Source organism: Oryctolagus cuniculus, chromosome 13 (genome assembly GCF_964237555.1).
Source record: "Oryctolagus cuniculus chromosome 13, mOryCun1.1, whole genome shotgun sequence".
NCBI lineage: Eukaryota > Metazoa > Chordata > Mammalia > Lagomorpha > Leporidae > Oryctolagus > Oryctolagus cuniculus.
In genome coordinates, this window is record NC_091444.1 from 109,377,840 (window position 1) to 109,399,497 (window position 21,658).

Sequence of the window (21,658 nt, forward strand, 5' to 3'; positions counted from 1 at the left end):
CTTTCTGTATGAAGGTGGAGATTCGCCTGGGTGTCAAGACACCAGATAAGAAGGCTGCACCTGGCTTTCAGTCTGAAGGTGGAGCTTCGCCTGGGTTTCAGGACACCAGCTGAGAAGCCTGCATCTCGCATCATGTCTGAAGGTGGAGCTTCGCCTTGGTGTTAGGAACCAGATGAGAAGCTTCCACCTCGCTTTCAGTCTGAAGGTGGAGGTTCCCCTGGGTGACAGGACACCAGATGAGAAGCCTCCACCTGGCTTTCAGTCTGAAGGGGATCGTCGAATGGGTATTAGGACACCAGATGAGAAGCCTGTATCTGCCTTTCAGTCTGCAGGTGGAGCTTCTCTTGGGAATCAGGACACCAGATTAGAAACCGGCACCTCGCTTTCAGTCTGAATGTGGAGCTGGGCTGGGTGTCAGCACACCAGATGAGAAGCCTGTACCGGGCATCACGTCGGAAGGTGGAGCTTCGCCTGGGTGTCAGGACAGCAGATGAGAAGCCTGCACCTGGCTTTCAGTCTGAAGGGGGAGCTTCGCCTGGGTGTCAGGACACCAGATGAGAAACTTGCACCTGGCTTTCACCTGAAGGAGGAACTTCCCTTGGGCATCAGGACACCAAAAGAGAATCCTGCACCTTATTTTCAGTATGAAGGTGGAGGTTCCCCTGGGTGTCATGACACCAGATGAGAAGCCTCCACCTGGCTTTCAGTCTGAAGGTGGAACTCGGCTGGGTGACAGGACATCAGATGAGAAGCCTGCACCTGGCTTTCAGTCTGAAGGTGGAGCTTCTCTTGGGCATCAGGACACCAGATTAGAAACCGGCAGCTGGCTTTCAGTCTGAATGTGGAGCTGGGCTGGGTGTCAACACACCAGATGAGAAGCCTGCACCTGGCTTTCTGTATGAAGGTGGAGATTCGCCTGGGTGTCAAGACACCAGATGAGAAGGCTGCATCTCACATCATGTCTGAAGGTGGAACTTCGCCTTGGTGTTAGGAACCAGATGGGAAGCCTGAAGCGCGCTTTCAGTCTGAATGGGGAAGCTTCACCTGGGTGTCAGGACACCAGATGAGAAGCCTGCACCTCGCTTTCAGTCTCAAGGGGGAGCTTCGAATGGGTGTCAGGACACCAGAAGAGAAGCCTGAACCTCCTTCACGTCTGGAGGTGGAGATTCGCCTGGGTGTCTGGACACCTGATGACAAGCCTGCACCTGGCTTTCATTCTGAAGGTAGAGCTTCTCTTGGGCATCAGGATACCAGATTAGAAGCTGGCACCTGGCTTTCAGTCTGAAGGTGGAGCTTCGCCTGGGTGTCAACACACCAGATGAGAAACTTGCAACTCGCATCATGTCTGAAGGTGGACCTTCGCCTGGGTGTCAGGACACCAGATGAGAAGCCTGCACCTGGCTTTCAGTCTGATGGTGGAGCTTCACCTGGGCGTCAGGATACCAGAGTAGAAGCCTAAACGTATTTCGTGTCTGGAGGTGGAGCTTCGCCTGGGTGTCAGGACAGCAGATGAGAAGCCTGCACCTGGCTTTCAGTCTGAAGGGGGAGCTTCGCCTGGGTGTCAGGATACCAGTTGAGAAACCTGCACCTGGCTTTCACCTGAAGGAGGAGCTTCTCTTGGGCATCAGGACACCAAAAGAGAAGCCTGCACCTGGCTTTTAGTCTGAAGGTGGAGTTTCGCCTGGGTGTCAGGACACCAGATGACAAGCCTGCACCTGGCTTTCAGTCTGAAGGTGGAACTACGCCTGGGTATCAGGACACCAGATGAGAAGCCTGCATCTTGCTTTCAGTCGGAAGGTGGAGCTTCTCTTGGGCATCAGGACAACAGATTAGAAACCAGCACCTGGCTTTCAGTCTGAATGTGGAGCTGGGCTGGGTGTCAGCACACCAGATGAGAAACCTGCACCTCGCATCACGTCTGAAGGTGGAGCTTCGCCTGGGTGTCAGGACACCAGAAGAGAAGCCTGAACCTCCTTCACGTCTGGAGGTGGAGATTCACCTGGGTGTCAGGACACCAGATTAGAAGCATCCACCTAAATTTAGTCTGAATGTTGTGCTTTGCCTGGGCATCAGGACACCAGATGAGAAGCCTGCACCTCGCTTTCAGTCTGAAGGTGGAGTTTCGCCTGGGTGTCAGGACACCATGTGAGAAGCCTGCACATAGCTTTCAGTCTGAAGGTGGAACTACGCCTGAGTGTCAGGACACCAGATGAGAAGCCTGCATCTGGCTTTCATTCTGAAGGTGGAGCTTCTCTTGGGCATCAGGACACCAGATTAGAAACCAGCACCTGGCTTTCAGTCTGAATGTGGAGCTGGACTGGGTGTCAACACACCTGATGAGAAACTTGCACCTCGCATCACGTCTGAAGGTGGACCTTCTCCTGGGCGTCAGGACACCAGATGAGAAGCCTGCACCAGGCTTTCAGTCTGAAGGTGGAACTTCGCCTGGGTGTCAGCACACCAGATGAGAAGCCTGCACCTGGCTTTCAGTCTGATGGTGGAGCTTCACCTGGGCGTCAGGATACCAGAGTAGAAGCCTAAACGTATTTCGTGTCTGGAGGTGGAGATTCGCCTGGGTGTCAGGACACCAGATGAGAAGCCTGCACCTGGCTTTCAGGCTGAAGGAGGAGCCTCTCTTTGGTATCAGGACACCAGATCAGAAGCCTCCACCTCGCTTTCAGTCTGAAGGTGGAGGTTCCCCTGGGTGTCAGGACACCAGATGAGAAGCCTCCACTTGGCTTTCAGTCTGAAGGGCGAGCATCGAATGGGTATCAGAACACCAGATGAGAAGCCTGTATCTGCCTTCAGTCTGCAGGTGGAGCTTCTCTTGGGAATCAGGACACCAGATTAGAAACTGGCACCTCGCTTTCAGTCTGAATGTGGAGCTGGGCTGGGTGTCAGCACACCAGATGAGTAGCCTATACCGGGCATCACGTTGGAAGGTGGAGCTTCGCCTGGGTGTCAGGACAGCAGATGAGAAGCCTGCACCAGGCTTTCAGTCTGAAGGGGGAGCTTCGCCTGGGTGTCAGGACACCAGTTGAGAAGGCTGCACCTGGCTTTCACCTGAAGGAGGAACTTCCCTTGGGCATCAGGACACCAAAAGAGAAGCCTGCACCTCATTTTCAGTCTGAAGGTGGAGGTTCCCCTGGGTGTCACAACACCAGATGAGAAGCCTCCACCTGGCTTTCAGTCTGAAGGTGGAACTCGGCTGGGTGACGACATCAGATGAGAAGCCTGCACCTGGCTTTCAGTCTGAAGGTGGAGCTTCTCTTGGGCATCAGGACACCAGATTAGAAACCGGCAGCTGGCTTTCAGTCTGAATGTGAAGCTGGGCTGGGTGTCAACACACCAGATGAGAAACCTGCACCTTGCATCACGTCTGAAGGTGGAGATTCGCCTGGGTGTCAGGACAGCAGATGAGAAGCCTGTACCTGGCTTTCAGTCTGAAGGTGGAGCTTCGCCTGGATGTCAGGACACCAGATGAGAAGCCTGCACCTTGCTTTCTGTCTCAAGGGGGAGCTTTGAATGGGTGTCAGGACACCAGATGAGAAGTCTCCACCCAAATTTAGTCTGAATGTTGAGCTTTGCCTGGGCATCAGGACACCAGATTAGAAGCCGGCACCTACCTTTCAGTCTGAATGTGGAGCTCGGCTGGGTGTCAGTGCAACAGATGAGAAGCCTGTGCCTCGCTTCACGTCTGCAGGTGTAGTATCGCCAGGGTGTCAGGACACCAGATGAGAAGCCTGTACCTTGCATCACGTCGGAAGGTGGAGCTTCGCCTGGGTGTCAGCACACCAGATGAGAAGCCTACACCTCGCTTTCAGTATGAAGGTGGAGATTCGCCCGGGTGTCAGGACACCAGATGAGAAGCGTCCACCTGGCTTTCAGTCTAAGGGGGAGCTTCATCTGGGCGTCAGGATACCAGAGAAGAAGGCTAAACGTATTTCATGTCTGGAGGTGGAGCTTCGCCTGGGTGTCAGGACACCAGATGAGAAACCTGCACCTGCCTTTCAGTCTGAAGCTGGAGCTCACCTGGGTGTCAGGACACCAGATGAGAAGCCTGCACCTGGCTTTCAGCCTGAAGGAGGAGCCTCTCTTGGGCATCAGGACACCACATAAGAAGCCTGCAATCGCTTTCAGTCTGAAGGTGGAGGTTCCCCTGGGTGTCAGGACATCAGGTGAGAAGCCTGCATTGGGCTTTCAGTCTGAAGGTGCAGCTTAACCTAGGCATCAGGATACCAGATTAGAAGCCAGAACCTCACTTCACGTCTGAAGGTGGAGCTTCACCTGGGTATGAGGACACCAGAGGAGAAGCCTGAACCTGGCTTTCAGCCTGAAGGAGGAGCCTCTCTTGGGCATCAGGACACCACATAAGAAGCCTGCACCTCGCTTTCAGTCTGAAGGTGGAGGTTCCCCTGTGTGTCAGGACACCAGTTGAGAAACCTCCACCTGGATTTCAGTCTGAAGGTGGAACTTCATCTGGGTGTCAGGACACCAGATGAGAAGCCTGCATCGGGCTTTCAGTCTGAAGGTGGAGCTTTGCCTGGGAGTCAGGAGACCAGATGAGAAGCCTGCACCTCGCTTTCTGTATGAAGGTGGAGATTCTCCTGGGTGTCAGGACACCAGATTAGAAGCCGGCACCTGCCTTTCAGTCTGAAGGTGGAGCTTCGCCTGTGTGTCAAGACACCAGATGAGAAGCCTGCACCTCGCTTTCTGTATGAAAGTGGAGATTCGCCTGGGTGTCAAGACACCAGATGAGAAGGCTGCATGTGGCTTTCAGTCTGAAGGTGGAGGTTCCCCTGGGTGTCAGGACACCAGTTGAGAAGCCTGCATCTCGCATCATGTCTGAAGGTGGAGCTTCGCCTTGGTGTTAGGAACCAGATGAGAAGCCTGAAGCGCGCTTTCAGTCTGAATGGGGAAGCTTCACCTGGGTGTCAGGACACCATATGAGAAGCCTGCACCTCGCTTCACGTCTGGAAGTCGAGCTTCGCCTGGGTGTCAGGACACCAGATGAGAAGCCTGCACCTCGCTTTCAGTCTCAAGGGGAGCTTCGAATGGGTGTCAGGACACCAGAAGAGAAGCCTGAACCTCCTTCTCGTCTGGAGGTGGAGATTCGCCTGGGTGTCTGGACACCAGATGACAAGCCTGCACCTCGCTTTCAGTCTGAAGGGGGAGCTCGAATGGGTATCAGGACACCAGATGAGAAGCCTGCATCTGGCTTTCAGTCTGAAGGTAGAGCTTTTCTTGGGCATCAGGACACCAGATTAGAAGCTGGCACCTGGCTTTCAGTCTGAATGTGGAGCTGGGCTGGGTGTCAGCACACCAGATGAGAAACTTGCACCTCGCATCACGTCTGAAGGAGGACCTTCGCCTGGGTGTCAGGACACCAGATGAGAAGCCTGTACCTGGATTTCAGTCTGAAGGTGGAGCTTCGCCTGTGTGTCAGGACACCAGATTAGAAGCCTGCACCAGGCTTTCAGTCTGAAGGTGGAACTTCGCCTGCGTGTCAGCACACCAGATGAGAAGCCTGCACCTGGCTTTCAGTCTGATGGTGGAGCTTCACCTGGGCATCAGGATACCAGAGTAGAAGCCTAAATGTATTTTGTGTCTCGAGGTGGAGCTTCGCCTGGGTGTCAGGACAGCAGATGAGAAGCCTGCACCTGGCTTTCAGTCTGAAGGGGGAGCTTCGCCTGGGTGTCAGGACACCCGTTGAGAAACCTGCACCTGGCTTTCACCTGAAGGAGGAGCTTCTCTTGGGCATCAGGACACCAAAAGAGAAGACGCACCTGGCTTTTAGTCTGAAGGTGGAGGTTCCCCTGAGTGTCAGGACACCATGTGGGAAGCCTGCACGTCGCTTTCAGTCTGAAGGTGGAACTACGCCTGGGTATCAGGACACCAGATGAGAAGCCTGCATCTTGCTTTCAGTCTCAAGGGGGAGCTTCGAATGGGTGTCAGGACACCAGATTAGAAGCCTGAACCTCCTTCATGTCTGAAGGTGGAGCTTCGCCTGGGTGTCAGGACACCAGATGAGAAGCCAGTACCTGGATTTCAGTCTGAAGGTGGAGCTTCGCCTGGGTGTCAGGTTACCATATGAGAAGCCTGCACCTCGCTTTAGTCTGAAGGTGGAAGTTTGCCTGCGTGTCAGGACACCAGATGAGAAGCCTGCACCTGGCTTTCAGTCTAAGGGGGAGCTTCACCTGGGCGTCAGGATACCAGAGTAGAAGCCTAAACGTATTTCATGTCTGGAGGTGGAGCTTTGCCTGGGTGTCAGGACACCAGATGAGAAGCCTCCACCTGCCTTTCAGTCTGAAGCTGGAGCTCACCTGGGTGTCAGGACACCAGATGAGAAGCCTGCACCTGGCTTTCAGCCTGAAGGAGGAGCCTCACTTGGGTATCAGGACACCACATAAGAAGCCTGCACCTCGCTTTCAGTCTGAAGGTGGAGGTTCCCCTGGGTGTCAGGACATCAGGTGAGAAGCCTGCACCTGCCTTTCAGTCTGAAGCTGGAGCTCACCTGGGTGTCAGGACACCAGATGAGGAGCCTGAACCTGGATTTCAGCCTGAAGGAGCAGCCTCTCTTGGGTATCAGGACACCACATAAGAAGCCTGCAATCGCTTTCAGTCTGAAGGTGGAGGTTTCCCTGGGTGTCAGGACACCAGGGGAGAAGCCTGCATTGGGCTTTCAGTCTGAAAGTGCAGCTTCACCTAGGCATCAGGACACCAGATTAGAAGCCAATACCTCACTTCACGTCTGAAGGTGGAGCTTCACCTGGGTATGAGGACACCAGAGGAGAAGCCTGCACCTGGCTTTCAGTCTGAAGGTGGAGCTTCGCCTGGGTGTCAGGACACCAGATGAGAAGCCTGCACGTGGCTTTCAGTCTGAAGGTAGAGCTTCGCCTGGGTGTCTGCACACCAGATGAGAAGCCTGCACGTGGCTTTCAGTCTGAAGGTAGAGCTTCGAATGGGCGTCAGGACACCAGATTGGAATCCTGAACCTCCTTCACGTCTGGAGGTGGAGCTTCACCTGGGTGTCAGGACACCAGAAGAGAAGCCTGAACCTCCTTCACGTCTGGAGGTGGAGATTCGCCTGGGTGACAGGACACCAGATGAGAAGCCTCCACCTAAATTTAATCTGAATGTTGAGCTTTGCCTGGACATCAGGACACCAGATTAGAAGCCGGCACCTGGCTTTCAGTCTGAATGTGGAGCTCGGCTGGGTGTCAGCACAACAGATGAGAAGCCTGCACCTCGCTTCACGGCTGCAGGTGTACTATCGCCAGGGTGTCACGACACCAGATGAGAAGCCTGTACCTTGCATCACGTCTAAAATGGAGCTTCGCCTGGGTGTCAGGACACCAGATGAGAAGCCTGCACCTGGCTTTCAGTCTGAAGGGGGAGCTTCACCTGGGTGTCAGGACACCAGTTGAGAAACCTGCACCTGGCTTTCACCTGAAGGAGGAGCTTCCCTTGGGCATCAGGACACCAAAAGAGAAGCCTGCACCTCGCTTTCAGTCTGAAAGTGGAGGTTCCCCTGGGTTTCAGGACACCAGATGAGAAGCCTGCACTTGACTTTCAGTCTGAAGGTGGAACTACGCCTGGGTGTCAGGACACCAGATGAGAAGCCTGCATCTGGCTTTCAGTCTGAAGGTGGAGCTTCTCTTGGGCATCAGGACACCAGATTAGAAACCGGCACCTGGCTTTCAGTCTGAATGTGGAGCTGGGCTGGGTGTCAACATACCAGATGAGAAACCTGCACCTCGCATCACGTCTGAAGGTGGACCTTCGCCTGGGCGTCAGGACACCAGATGAGAAGTCTGTACCTGGATTTCAGTCTGAAGGTGGAGCTTCGCCTGGGTGTCAGCACACCAGATGAGAAGCCTGCACCTGGCTTTCAGTCTGAATGTGGAACTTTGCCTGGATGTCAGGACACCAGATGAGAAGCCTGCACCTGGCTTTCAGTCTGATGGTGGAGCTTCACCTGGGCGTCAGGATACCAGAGTAGAAGCCTAAACGTATTTCGTGTCTGGAGGTGGAGCTTTTTCTGGGTGTCAGGACACCAGATGAGAAGCCTGCACCTAGCTGTCAGCCTGAAGGAGAAGCCTCCCTTGGGCATCAGGACACCACATAAGAAGCCTGCACCTCGCTTTCAGTCTGAAGGTGGAGGTTCCCCTGGGTGTCAGGACACCAGATGAGAAGCCTCCACCTGGCTTTCAGTCTGAAGCTGGAACTTCGTCTGGGTGTCAGGACATGAGATGAGAAGCCTGCACCTGGCTTTCAGTCTGAAGGTGCAGCTTCACCTAGGCGTCATGACACCAGATTAGAAGCCAGAACCTCGCTTTACATCTGAAGGTGGAGCTTCGCCTTGGTGGCAGGACACCAGATGAGAAGCCTGCACCTCGCTTTTAGTATGAAGGTGGAGATTGCCCTGGTGTCAGGCCACTAGATGAGAAGGCTGCACCTGGCTTTCAGTCTGAAGGTGGAGCTTCGCCTGGGTTTCAGGACACCAGATGAGAAGCCTGCACCTCGCTTTCAGTATGAAGTGGAGCTTCGCCTTGGTGTTGGAAACCGGATGAGAAACCTGAACCGCGCTTTCAGTCTGAATGGGGAAGCTTCACCTGGGTGTCAGGACACTAGATGAGAAGCCTGCACCGTGCTTCATGTCTGGAGGTCGAGCTTCGCCTGGGTGTCAGGACACCAGATGAGAAGCCTGCACCTCGCTTTCAGTCTCAAGGGGGAGCTTCGAATGGGTGTCAGGACACCAGATTAGAAGCCTGAACCTCCTTCACGTCTGGAGGTGGAGCTTCATCTGGGTGTCAGGACACCAGATGAGAAGCCTCCACCTAAATTTAGTCTGATAGATGAGCTTTGCCTGGGCATCAGGACACCAGATTAGAAGCCGGCACCTGCCTTTCAGTATGAATGTGGAGCTCGGCTGGGTGTCATTACAACAGATGAGAAGCCTGCACCTCGCTTCACGTCTGCAGGTGTAGTATCGCCAGGGTGTCACGACACCAGATGAGAAGCCTGTACCTTGCTTCACGTCAGAAGGTGGAGCTTCGCCTGGGTGTCAGCACACCAGTTGAGAAGCCTACACCTCGCTTTCAGTATGAAGGTGAAGATTCGCCTGGGTGTCAGGACACCAGATGACAAGCCTGCACCTCACTTTCAGGCTGAAGGGGGAGCTTCGAATGGGTATGAGGACACCAGATGAGAAGCCTGCATCTGCCTTTCAGTCTGCAGGTGAGCTTCTCTTGGGAATCAGGACACCAGATTAGAAGCTGGCACCTGGTTTCAGTCTGAATGTGGAGCTGGGCTGGGTGTCAGCACACCAGATGAGAAGCCTATACCGGGCATCACGTTGGAAGATGGAGATTCGCCTGGGTGTCAGGACAGCAGATGAGAAGCCTGCACCTGGCTTTCAGTCTGAAGCTGGAGCTCACCTGGGTGTCAGGACACCAGATGAGAAGCCTGCACCTGGCTTTCTGTCTGAAGGTGGAGCTTCGCCTGGGTGTCAGGACACCAGATGAGAAGCCTGCACCTGGCTTTCACTCTGAAGGGGGAGCTGCGCCTGGGTGTCAGGACACCAGATTAGAAGACTGCACCTCGTATCACGTCTGCAGCTGGAGCTTCAACTTGGTGTCAGGACACCAGATGAGAAGCCTGGACCTTGCTTTCAGTGTGAAGGTAGAGCTCTGCCTGCATAACTGGAAATCAGATGAGAATCCTGCACATCGCATCACGTCTGTAGGTCAAGCTTCCCTGGGTGTCAGGAACCAGATGAGAAGCCTGGACCTCTCATCCAGTTTCAAGGTGGAGCTTCGACTGGGTGTCAGGACATAGATGAGAAGGCTGCACCTGGCTTTCAGTCTGAAGCTGGAGCTCACCTGGGTGTCAGGACACCAGATGAGAAGCCTGCACCTGGCTTTCAGTCTGAAGGGGGAGCTTCGCCTGGGTGTCAGGACACCAGATGAGAAGCCTGCATCTGGCTTTCAGTCTGAAGGTGGAGCTCACCTGTGTGTGGAAACCATATGAAAAGCCTGTATCTCTCTTTCAGACTGAAGGGGCAGCTTTACCTGGGCGTCAGGACACCAGATTAGAAACCTGAACCTCCTTCACGTCTGGAGCTGGAGCTTCGCCTGGTGTCAGGACACCTGATGAGAAGCCTGCAGCTGCCTTTCATTCTGAAGGGGGAGCTTTGCCTTGGTGTCAGGACACCAGATGAGAAGCCTGCACCTGGCTTCCAGTCTGAAGGGGAACTTCAAATGGGTGTCAGGACACCAGATGAGAAGCCTGCACCTCGCTTTCAGTCTGAAGTTGGAGCTTCACCAGGGCAGCAGAACACCAGATGAGAAGTCTGCACCTGGCTTTCAGTCTAAAGGGAAAGCTTCACTTGGGGGTCAGAACACCAGATTAGAAGCCTGAACCTCCTTTATGTCTGGAGGTGTAGCTTCACCTTGGTGTGAGAACACCTTATTAGAATCCTGCTCCTGGCTTTCAGTCTGAAGGTGGAGCTTCGCCTGGGTGTCATGACACCAGAGGAGAAGCCTGCACTGGCTTTCAGTCTGAAGGTGGAGCTTCACTTGGGCATCAGGACACCAGGTTAGAAGCCTGAACCTCCTTCACGTCTGGAGGTGGAGATTCACCTGGGTGTCAGGACACCAGATGAGAAGCCTGTACCTGGAATTTAGTCTGAATGTTGAGCTTTTCTTGGGCATCAGGACACCAGATTAGAGCCGGCACCTCGCTTTCAGTCTGAATGTGGAGTTCGGCTGGGTGTCAGCACACCAGATGAGAAGACTGCACCTCTCTTTCAGTCTGAAGGTGGAGCTTCACCTGGGTGTCAGGACACCAGATGAGAAGCCTGCACCTGCCTTTCAGTCTGAAGGGGGACCTACGCCTGGGTGTCAGGACACCAGATGAGAAGCCTGCTTCAGGTTTCAGTCAAGGGGGAGCTTCGCCTGGGTGTCAGGACACCAGTTGAGAAACCTGTACCTGGGTTTCACCTGAAGGCGGAGCTTATCTTGGGCATCAGGATACCAGAGGACAAGCCTGCACCTGGCTTTCAGTCTGAAGGTGGAGGTTCCCCTGGGTGTCAGGACACCAGATGAGAAACCTGCACCTTGCTTTCAGTCTGAAGTTGGAGCTTCGTCTGGGTGTCAGGACACCAGATGAGAAGCCTGCATTGGGCTTTCAGTCTGATGGATGAGCTTTACCTGGAAGTCAGAACACCAGTTTAGAAGCCAGAACCTTGCTTCACGTCTGAAGGTGGAGGTCCCCTGTGTGTCAGGACACCAGATGAAAAGCCTGCACCTCGCTTTCAGTATGCAGGTGGAGATTCGCCTGGGTGTCAGGACACCAGATGAGAAGCCTACTCCTTGCTTTCAGTCTGAAGGTGGAGCTTCGCCTGGGTGTCAGGACACCAGATGAGAAACCTGCCCCTGGCTTTCAGTCTGATGGATGAGCTTTACCTGGACGTCAGAACACCAGTTTAGAAGCCAGAACCTCGCTTCACTTCTTCAAGTGCAACTTCGCCTGTTGTCAGGACACGACTGGAGAAGCCTGCACCTGGCATCACATCTGAAAGTGGAGCTTCGCCTGGGTGTCTGGACACCAGTTGAGAAGCCTGCATCTGGCTTTCAGTCTGAAGGTGGAGCTCACCTGTGTGTGGAAACCAGATGAGAAGCCTGCATCTCTCTTTCAGTCTGAAGTGGAGCTTCGCCTGGGTGTCAGGACACCAGATGAGAAGCCTGCACCTGACTTTCAGTCTGAAGGTGGAGCTTCGCCTGGGTGTCAGGACACCAGATTAGAAGCCTGCACCTCGCATCACGTCTGAAGGTGGAGTTTCGCCTGGGTGTCAGGACACCAGATGAGAAGCCTGCACCTGGCTTTCAGTCTGAACGTTGAGCTTCCCCTGGGTGTCAGGACACCAGATTAGAAGCCTGAACCTCGCTAATCATCTTGAGGTGGAGATTCGCCTGGTGTCTGGACACCAGATGAGAAACCTCCACCTTGCATCACCTCTCAAGGTGGAGCTTCGCCTGAGTGTCAGGAAGCCAGATGAAAAGCCTGCACCTGGCTTTCAGTTTGAAGGTGGTGCTCCGCCTGGGTGTCAGGAAATCAGATGAGAAGCCTGCACCTGGCTTTCAGTCTGAAGTGGAGCTTTGCCTGGGTGTCAGGAAATCAGATGAGAAGCCTGCACCTCGCTTTCAGTCTGAAGTGGAGCTTCGCCTGGGTGTCAGGAAATCAGATGAAAAGCCTGCACCTGGCTTTCAGTCTGAAGTGGAGCTTTGCCTGGGACTCAGGAAATCAGATGAGAAGCCTGCACCTCGCTTTCAGTCTGAAGTGGAGCTTCGCCTGGGTGTCAGGACACCAGATGAGAAGCCTGTACCTGGTGTTCAGTCTGAAGGTGGAACTCGGCTGGGTGACAGGACATCAGATGAGAAGCCTGCACCTGGCTTTCAGTCTGAAGGTGGAGTTCACCTGTGTGGAAACCAGATGAGAAGCCTGCATCTCTCTTTCAGTGTGAAGGGGGAGCTTCTCGTGGGCATCAGGACACCTGATAAGAAGCCTGCATCTCCCTTTCAGTCTGAAGGTGGAGTTTCCGTTGGGCATCACGATAACTGATGAGAAGCCAGAAGCGCGCTTTTTAGTCTGAAGGGGGAACTTCACCTGGGTGTCAGGACACTAGATGAGAAGCCTGCTCCTGGCTTTCATTCTGAAGGCGGAGATTCGCCTGGGTGTCAGGACACCAGATGAGAAGCCTGCATCTGGCTTTCAGTCTGAAGCTGGAGCTCACCTGGGTGTCAGGACACCAGATGAGAAGCCTGCTCCTGGCTTTCAGTCTGAAGGTGGAGCTTCTCTTGGGCGTCAGGACACCAGATGAGAAACCGGCACCTGGCTTTCAGTCTGAATGTGGATCTCAGCTGGGTGTCAGCACACCAGATGAGAAGCTGGCACCTGGCTCTCAGTCTGAAGGTGGAGCTTCGCCTGGGTGTCAGCACACCAGATGAGAAGGCTGCACCTGGCTTTCAGTCTGATGGTGGAGCTTCTCCTGGACATCAGAACACCAGTTTAGAAGCCAGAACCTCGCTTCAGTTCTTCAGGTGCAGCTTCACCTGTTGTCAGGACACGAGATGAGAAGCCTGCACCTGGCGTCACATCTGAAAGTGGAGCTTCGCCTGGGTGTCTGGACACCAGATGAGAAGCCTGCACCTCGCATCACGTATTAAGGTGGAGCTTCTCCTGGTTGTCAGGACACCAGATGAGAAGCCTGTACCTTGTTTCAGTCTGAAGGTGGTGCTTATCCTGGGTGTCAGGACACCAGAAGAGAGGCCTGCACCTGGCTTTCAGTCTGAAGGGGGAGCTTCACCAGGGTGTCAGGACACCAGATGAGATGACTGCCCTTCGCTTCACGTCTGAAGGTGGAGCTTCGCCTGGGTGTCAGGACTCCAGATGAGAAGCCTGCATCTCTCAGTCTGAAGGTGGAGCTTAGCCTGGGTGTCAGGACACCAGATGAGAAGCCTGCACCTGGCTTTCAGTCTGAACCTGGCTCTCAGTCTGAAGGTAGAGCTTTGCCTGTGTGTCAGGACACCAGATGGGAAGCCTGCACCTAGCTTCAGAGTGCCTGAGCCTGATTCCTAGCTCCAGCTCTGAATCCATCTTCCTCCTCATGCCAACCCTTGGAGACACTGTGATGGCTGAAGTACACTGAGCTACTCGAAGTGAAATATTAAACTCTCAGGACTTCTCCCTGCCTGTGCCCTGCCCAGACTATGCCATTTTTTGTCTCCTCTGAGGCCGCAGAGTGATCATGGCCCCTAGCCAGACCTTCCTGGGTGGGAGCTGCCGTGATGGTTGGCCAGTCACCTGTCCCTTTCCCTAGGCCCATCTCCAGATCAGCCCTGCTACACTGGCTTGGCTGAAGGCCCTGGGGCAGTTAGACAGGAAGTGCCAACATTATCTGCAGGTTATGGCCTACCTAGCCCCATGTGCCTGTGCCCTGCCCCTCCCCAACTCAGGCTCCCTGCAGCCCTGAAAGGTGTTCTATGACCTCATGATGCTGCCTATGACCTCATCGCTCCCTCTGCCTCCCCCACTCGCCACGTGGATGAATATTGCCCACTTTTAATCTTCACACTGGCCTCAAACGCCACCTTCTCCAACTGCAAGTCCATTCGGAACCTACCTCCCTCACCTAGCCACGCAGCTGGCCTATTGCCGCCTTTCCCCTGCCCCCTCAGAGGACTCTGCCACCCCCATGGCACCTCCTGTCTTGTTCTACTTCCACCACTGTGCATCCAATGCCTTTGCCATCCACGGGCCCAGTGAACATGGTTGAGCGCCCCATCTGATTTGTCAAAGAGATGAGGGGCAGGCAGAGTGTCCTAGCACTGGTCTGTCTGGGTAGCCTCACATCCTTGCCGGTTACTTCCTCTGAAAAGCTAACCTCCATCCTGTGATTATAAAGCCAATTCATTTTCTCTTAATTCTACCTTCTCACTTCTCAAACCATAAGGGAATTCATCAAGTTGAAAAATCACTCACTTCCATCTGGTCTACTTGCCCAGAGGGCAAAATGTAACAGCATTTGTATTTTTTCAAATCTCTCCTGGTCTGACCGCACTGGGCATTCAAAGCCCAAAACCCCACAGACCTGCTCTGGAAGTTATTCCCAAATTACCGAATCTTTGAGGTGCGCCTTACCCTCTCCAAGATGATAAAAGACACAAGGGAAGGGAAAAAATGCAATTAGCCAAGCAGTGGAGGAAGCAGACATAAGCAGGCCGAGGGTTAATGGCAGCAACTTAAAACAAGCCAGAGGCAGAGTCTGCACCAAATGAGACAAGCCTCAGGGACATGCACATCTGGGAGGCAGCAAGCCAGAGAGGGGGTCTCGGCACTGCCTCCCCTTCCACTTGTCCTATGGGGCAGCGCTACCCCATCGGAACGGTTAAGGTCAGACACCAGCACCTTCAGTATGTCCTGCATCTAGAGGCGGTGAAAAGGGGAAAACAAGGGCAGGGGAAGACACAGAGACGTGGCTTAGAGAGAGGTGAAAATGTTGGGGAAGGAAGAGGTGGAGTCAGGAAACGGAGGCTGAGGAAGAGCAGAGATCCACACCGTGGCCCCCAGGCCATCCTCTCAGACTGGCCATTGCTGCCTCGCCAGACAGAGGGAAAAGTCCCCAGGCCCCAGAGTCACAGGAAGCGCAGTCACTGACCAGCGCGGCTCTCAGACCCTCCCCCAGACACGACCCCCACTCTCCATGTTAAAACCAGACTTCTGCAGAAGGGTTCTCTTGAACAAGGGAGGCTACAGCTCAACAATTAGAAGACACTGTTCCAATCCAATAATATCTGACAGCCTGAAACAGAAGCCCAGGGGAGGCTGTGACTTTTCTGAGGTCACCCAGAGTCAAGGCCATATCCCAGTGCCTGGGGCTTCCTAAGGGAACAGCCTGATGGCCGGGCTGCTCTCGCTGACCTGGCTTTTCCTGAGGCCAGGGATGAGCAAGTCGCAAATACCAGCGACTATGAATGTTACAAGACCCTGTATTCTGGATTAACATGAGAACAGCAAAAACTCTCAAACTTTGTAAGTAAAACATCAGCCCTATCTATTTTACAGATGTGGAGAGAGAGGCCCAGAAAGCTTGAACAGTTTGCCTTACATCATATCCCTAGCAGAGGGAAAGGGAGCATTCAAACCCAGAATCCTTGACCAGTATCTAACACTCCCTTCCACCATCTTCCACTGTCCTCTGGATCCCCAACCCCCCACCCCCCATTGCCCCTTAGCCCCCGAGCCCCCAGCAGCCTGGCCAGCCAAGACTCACATCCTCAGTTGAGTGACAACCCCGAGAAGTGGTTGTCTCAGGGCTACTGCCGTTTTTAAGGTTTTTCTTCTTTTTTCCTCCTGCAGTACCACCAGGCCTGTTCTTCTGCTGATACTCTCTTAACTGTGGAAAGGAAAAGCAGTTGATTCTCTGGAATGCCCTAAGCCCCTGCGGTCACATCCTACTTCACAGTGTTCACAAGAACTCTCATGTCCACCACTGACTTCATGCCACCGACAACCCTTCAAGGGGCTGGAACGATCAGTTAACGTCTGAAGAACTGACAACATGGCTTCAATAAAAGGGAATGATGGAATTTAAAATCAGCTTCCAACTCTCACTTCTGGGGTTCTGCCAAGAATCAGCAGCTGCTGGGAGCAAAACCAGAGGTAGAGGTAGAAGGTTAACATTATGTGGTCAGGAATTGTACTTTGTGTGGTTTGGAAACAAGACATTGGGTCCTTCCTTCCATATCAGAACCTCACAGAACTTCGAGGGGCACCCCGAGGAACCCTGGACACTGAGGAGAAAGAGTAGAACCCAGGCATTATTCCAGCCAAGGGCCCATTATGACGTCACGACAGGTTCCGACCCAAGCCCCAGGATGGCCTCACCAAGCTGCTTCCTGCTCCTCTGTGGCAGTGCCCTCACCCAGCTTCAAAAACTCCCCTGGGGAGGGTTCAGGCTATAAAGTTTAGTCTCCCAAGGTCTGTTCCACAGACGGTCACACAGCTGTCACTCCAGAGAGCCTGAGTGTGGGGCACTCTGCTCCCAGGGTCAGGGAAATTGAATGGGAGCCTGAGAACTCGCACACCCCCCAAAGTAAGTCTCTGGAGAGTCGAAACCTGGGGGAAAACCAAACCTGTTTTCCCGCGGTCACCCAGAAACACTGCCCACACTTCCAGCTCCCCCGGGAAGGGGACACATCTCACTGTCAGTGTCCGAGCTGAGGAAGGAGGTCCCCAAGTCCCCAGTCCCCTTGCAGGCGGAAGCAGAAAGGGGGTGAGGACTTAAGGGACTGGGCCGGGAGATCAAAGCCCGAGCTGGAGGTAATGCCAGTCCCCAGGGGGATTTGGCCTCAGTGCATCCCACTCTGCCCTACCCACGCTCTGTGCAGGGGTAGGTGGGGCGCAGGGTAGGGACCCGAGTCTTTGGAGACTGAGCCCACAGACCCCAAGGAGGTCCGGCTTCGGGAGGCCGGAGGCGAGGTCTGAGGCTGGGCCGAGGAGCCCCAGGAGCCAATGGCCCAAAGTCACCCAGGGGCGACAAGCCAGGGCGGGGGCTGGGTGCTGAGGGGGTGGTGCTGGCTGAGAGGACTTGGGTGGGGGAAGCCAAGGGGCGCTCGGGCTCCACCAGAGTGTCTGAGGAGCCGCACAGACCCCGGCCACGGACCGGTCGTCAGAGCGGCAGTGGGCTGGGCCGGGGGGCGCGACCCCGACGTTTTACCTTTCTCTTGGCCGCAGTCTGTCGGGTTTCCTCCGACATCGCGGGGCGGGGAGGGGGCGGGGCGGGGTGGGGCACATCACCACGATCCCGGCAACCACTGCGAATTGCTCTCGGCAGCTACCGCGCAGGTGTGTGACTGAGCCAGGAGACGCAGGTTCAGGGCAGAACTAGGTGGGGCTGGGTGGGCGTGGTCGCCACACTTCAAGCCCATTGGTCAGTGAGAAAGACGAAACAAAGAGGGGCGTGGTCCGAGGCGTCAAAATGGGAGCTGCGTGTGCAGCTCTGTCACCTCCCACTCTGGGGGCGGGGCGATTTCCCTTGGGTGCGCGCGCAGCTTTCTGGGAGCCCTCTCATGGCGTCTGTCACAGAATTCTAGTCAGTCTGCGGACCCCAGAGGCCGCTCTCCGGCCCACGCCCTGGACCCCCTTTCTCCACAGGCGCCCCCGAACCGGGGCCCTCGGACCCCAGGGCTCAGGAGGTGGGCGCAGAGCGCAGAGCAGGGGACACTGCATCAGTTCACGACCCCTTTCTGACTCCTCCCAGATGTGCCCCAGACGTTCTCCTTTCAGAAATCCCCTCGGGGTCCCTTTCACGTCCTCCAGACACTGCCCTCTCACACCCAGCCCTTCCTCGAGGGGCCCCACGCTGACCCCGCCCAGCTGGATCCAGTCGGGCGCTCCCAGGTCCCGGCGGCTCCTCCTCCCGCGCCCCCGTGGGCCCCCTTTCCCCTCAGAGCAGCTCCGGGGCCTCAGCCTCTCCCACGCTTCCCTCCAGGCCTGAACAGGACCCGGCCGCAGCTGCCGCGGGGCCTTCCGGTCACGGTGAGTAGCCTGCGCCCCCCGACCTGTGCGGATGGTTGCGGACCCCATCCCGTGAGGGTGTCTGTGCCCCCCGACCCGTGAGAATGTCTGTGCCCCTGACCCATGAGGATGTCTGCGCCCCTTGACTCGTGTGTGTGCCTGCACCGCCCAACCCCATGAGTGAGCCTGAGCCCCCCGACCCCTGAGGATGTTTGCGCTCCCGAACCGTGAGCAGGGCTACGGACCCAGACCCCATGAGGATGCCAGCACCTCCCGACCCCGTCATGGTGGCTGCACCCCCCGACACGTGAGGATGTCTGTGCCCCTGACCTGTGAGGATGCCTGGGACCTGCGACCCATGCAGATGGTTGTGGACCCCATCCAGTGAGGGTGCCTGTGCCCCCCAACCCGTGAGGATGTCTGCGCCCCCAAGCCGTGAGCGTGGCTGCAGACCCCAACCCCATGAGAGTGGCTGCGGCAGACCCCAACCCTGTGAGGGTGCCAGCGCCTCCCAACCCTGTGAGGGTGGCTGCACCCCCGACCTCTTGAGGGTGCCTGGGCCCCTCAACCCGTGAGAGTGCCTGTGCTCCCTGACGCCATTAGGGTGCCAGGGCACTTCGAGCCTTGAGGGTGCCAGCACCGCCAACCCCATGAGTGTGCCTGGGCCCCCCAACACTGTGAGAATGGCTGCAGATAGCAACCCCATGAGGGTGCCAGCGCCCCCGAACCCCGTGAAGGTGTCAGTGCTCCCGACCCATGAGGGTGCCAGTGACCCCCAACCTGTGAGTGGGCCAGCACCCCCCGACTCCGTGTGGGTGGCAATGCCTTCCATCCCATGAGGATTTCTGAGCCCACCCAACTTGGGGAGGATGTCTATGTGCCCCCCACACAGTGGCATCATGGCTACCCCCAGCCCTCCCCCACCCCAACCACAGCCACAGGTGGGCCTTCCTCAGTCTTCCTGGGCAGACAAAACTCTGGGAGGCTCCCGAGCTGTCTTTCAGAATCCCTCTCAGTGCCCCCTGAGGAGCGTCAGCCAAGGTAGGCACCTGCCACTCTGCCTGCCTCAGGACCGCATCTGCCCCACTGCACCAGCCCCACACTGGGGGGCGCCCCTGGGACCTCAGGGCCAGGCCCCTCCCTCTCCCTACTGCAGCTCCAGACTCCCTCTTTCCTGTTTCTGTCCTTGGGCCAGCTGGCTCTCTCCTCTCCCTTCCCAGGCAGCCTCGGGACTCAGTGCAGCTGCCCAGGGCCTCCGTGGCTGAGCCTGGGGGTTCTCGGGACAGGATCTGCATCACTGGCAGATGTGGGTGCCCTCTGAGCTGTCAGAGAGGTCAGAGAGCTTGTGGTTGATGGTGTAGGGGCTGGGAACTTGGGGGATGTTGTTGTGGGACAGCCAGAGGTCTTTGAACTTCCTCCTGGACGTGCCACACCTGCCCCAATCGGAGCTGTGCTGCTGGGGGCAGGGGGGTATCCTGCCCCCTGGCCTGGGAGCCCCAGCACAGGCCAGGGTGACAGGCTGGAGGTCACCTTGTCCCTTGGGTGTGCAGTTGAGAGTGGCCAGGGGTGAAGCCTTCGGTTGCTTGATGACCTCAAAGCCTGAGAATCCTCTGCACCCATCAGCCCAGGCGAGGCAGGGACACGCAGCCTCCTGCCTCCCTCCTGGGCATTGTCACACCTGCTACTGGCTGAAGGTGGGGTCCTCAGCCCCAGATGAAGCCCCGTAGCCAGGGCAGGTCAGCTACTCTGAGCTCTGCCCGGCTGGACCGTAGAGTTGGCCCAGGGCCCCACCTGCCACTCTTCGCTGGCCTCTGACTCTCCCTCTTCTGCTTTTCCCCAGCAGGGAGGGCCCCGCCTCACCTCCACGTCCTGCAGCCCCCCAAGCAGCCGAGGCTCCCCTCTTAGATTTGGGAGTTTGTGGCTGCCTGCCCGCCCTGCCTCCGCAGGGTCCCCGCTGAGGACGCTGGGCTTTTTGAGCACCCGAGGGGCCTCTGGCGCCCCCTCCAGCCATCCGTTTTAGCTGCGCACTCCTGGTTCAAGCAAGGTTCTTCCTCCTGTCTTTCTCCATCAGGCCTGCTGGCTGCCACGTGGGCCTCCCGAGGCTAGTGCTGGCCCTGGCCATTGGGTCCAAAGGCAGGGCCATCAGGGAGGAGGGAAGTCTGAGAGGGCCAGGCTTGTGTCAGGACTGTGGCTTTTAGTGTGTGAGAGGTGGCGTGAGTGGCAAGGGAGGCCCTCTCCAGCCTCCACCCCGACTCACCGGAAGCTCTGGTCACCCACTCCAGCTCGTCCTCCCATCTTCCTTCCCCTTCCTGTCCATGGCCTTTTCCAGAAAGCTCACCCACATGCCCACCTGCTGCTGCTTCCCACCTCCGCCCTGCCCACCAGTGCCATGGCCTGGCTGCTCTTGCCTTATCACCTGTCTCCCTCCTCTCTCTCCGCTGTTCTCTCTCCTCTCTCTCCCACTGCCAGACGATTGGGTCAGGCAAGGCCGTCCCATCCTGAGAGCCCCAGGCCCCCCTTTGACATCTAACCAGATCCTTCCTCTTCCTCGGAGACCTCCCTTTGCCAGTCTGTCCAAAGAGCTGTTCTCAGCCCCAAAGCCTCCCCTTCATCTGTGACTTTCTGTTGTGTGGTGATCTCACACCTCCAAGCGTGACCTTGGTGAAAATTTGTGCCCCTGTGGTCCTGCTCCTGCCCTGTTCTATAAATATCTATAAATACTCATACACACACACACACACACACACACACACGTGGCAATGCCCCTGGAGTTGCAGTGTAAGGAGACCAGCCTGGAAGAGGCCTCTTCACCCCAATGAATGCTCAGCACAGCACAGAGGCTGCCCACTGCTGGCAGGCCCTGCTGCCCTGTGCAGTGCCTGTCCGCAAGTGACTCTTGCCCAAGATGCCCTTGCCCAGGTGCCCCCGCCTAGCAATGACCCTCACACAGATGCTCTCCTCACCCAGATGCCCTCACCCATGATGCCCCCCGGCCCAAAGTTAACCTCACCCAGACTGCCCTTACCCATGATACCCCTGCCCCAGAAGTGACTCTTGCCCCTGCCTGGGTGCTCCCGCCCAGCAATGCCCCTCACCCAGATGCCATCCCTGAAATTGACCTCACCCAAAGATGACCCTGGCCCAGAAGTGACCCTTGCCCAAAGATGCCCTTGCCTGGAAGCCCCCTCCAGCAATGACCCTCACCCAGATGCCCTTTCCTGAAAATGACCTTGCCTGAAGGTGCCCCTGGCCCAGAAATGACCCTAACCCATGATGCCCCGGGCTGGAAGTGACCCTTACCCAGTGAAGCAACCACCAGAGATGACCCTCACCCAGATGCCCCTGGCCCGGAAGTGACATTTGACCAGCGATGCCCTTGCCAATGCCCCCTGCACAGAGATGACCTCACCCTACGATGCTGTCCTCGCCCAGATGCCCTCGCCCGTGATGCCCTATGATCTGAAGTGAACCTCTCCCAGATTGCACTTACCCATAATGCCCTCCCTCCATAGAAAACAGTTCCCAGGTCTGCCAATTCCCAGGGTCCCTGTGGAGGCGTGGACGGACTCCAGCACAG

At 56.2% G+C, this 21,658-nt stretch overlaps 1 protein-coding gene across 1 annotated transcript in view; it reads right to left on the reverse strand.

Annotated features, from left to right (window-relative positions):
- The window catches only part of LOC103352368 (golgin subfamily A member 2), a 34,797-nt gene extending 15,841 nt beyond the window's left edge, over window positions 1-18,956 (reverse strand). Inside the window, 2 exon segments of the mRNA XM_070054979.1 lie at window positions 15,836-15,958; window positions 17,282-18,956. Coding sequence (XP_069911080.1) covers window positions 15,836-15,958; window positions 17,282-17,320 — 162 coding nt within the window. The 5' untranslated portion in view covers window positions 17,321-18,956.
- Window positions 18,957-21,658: the final 2,702 nt, after the last annotated feature.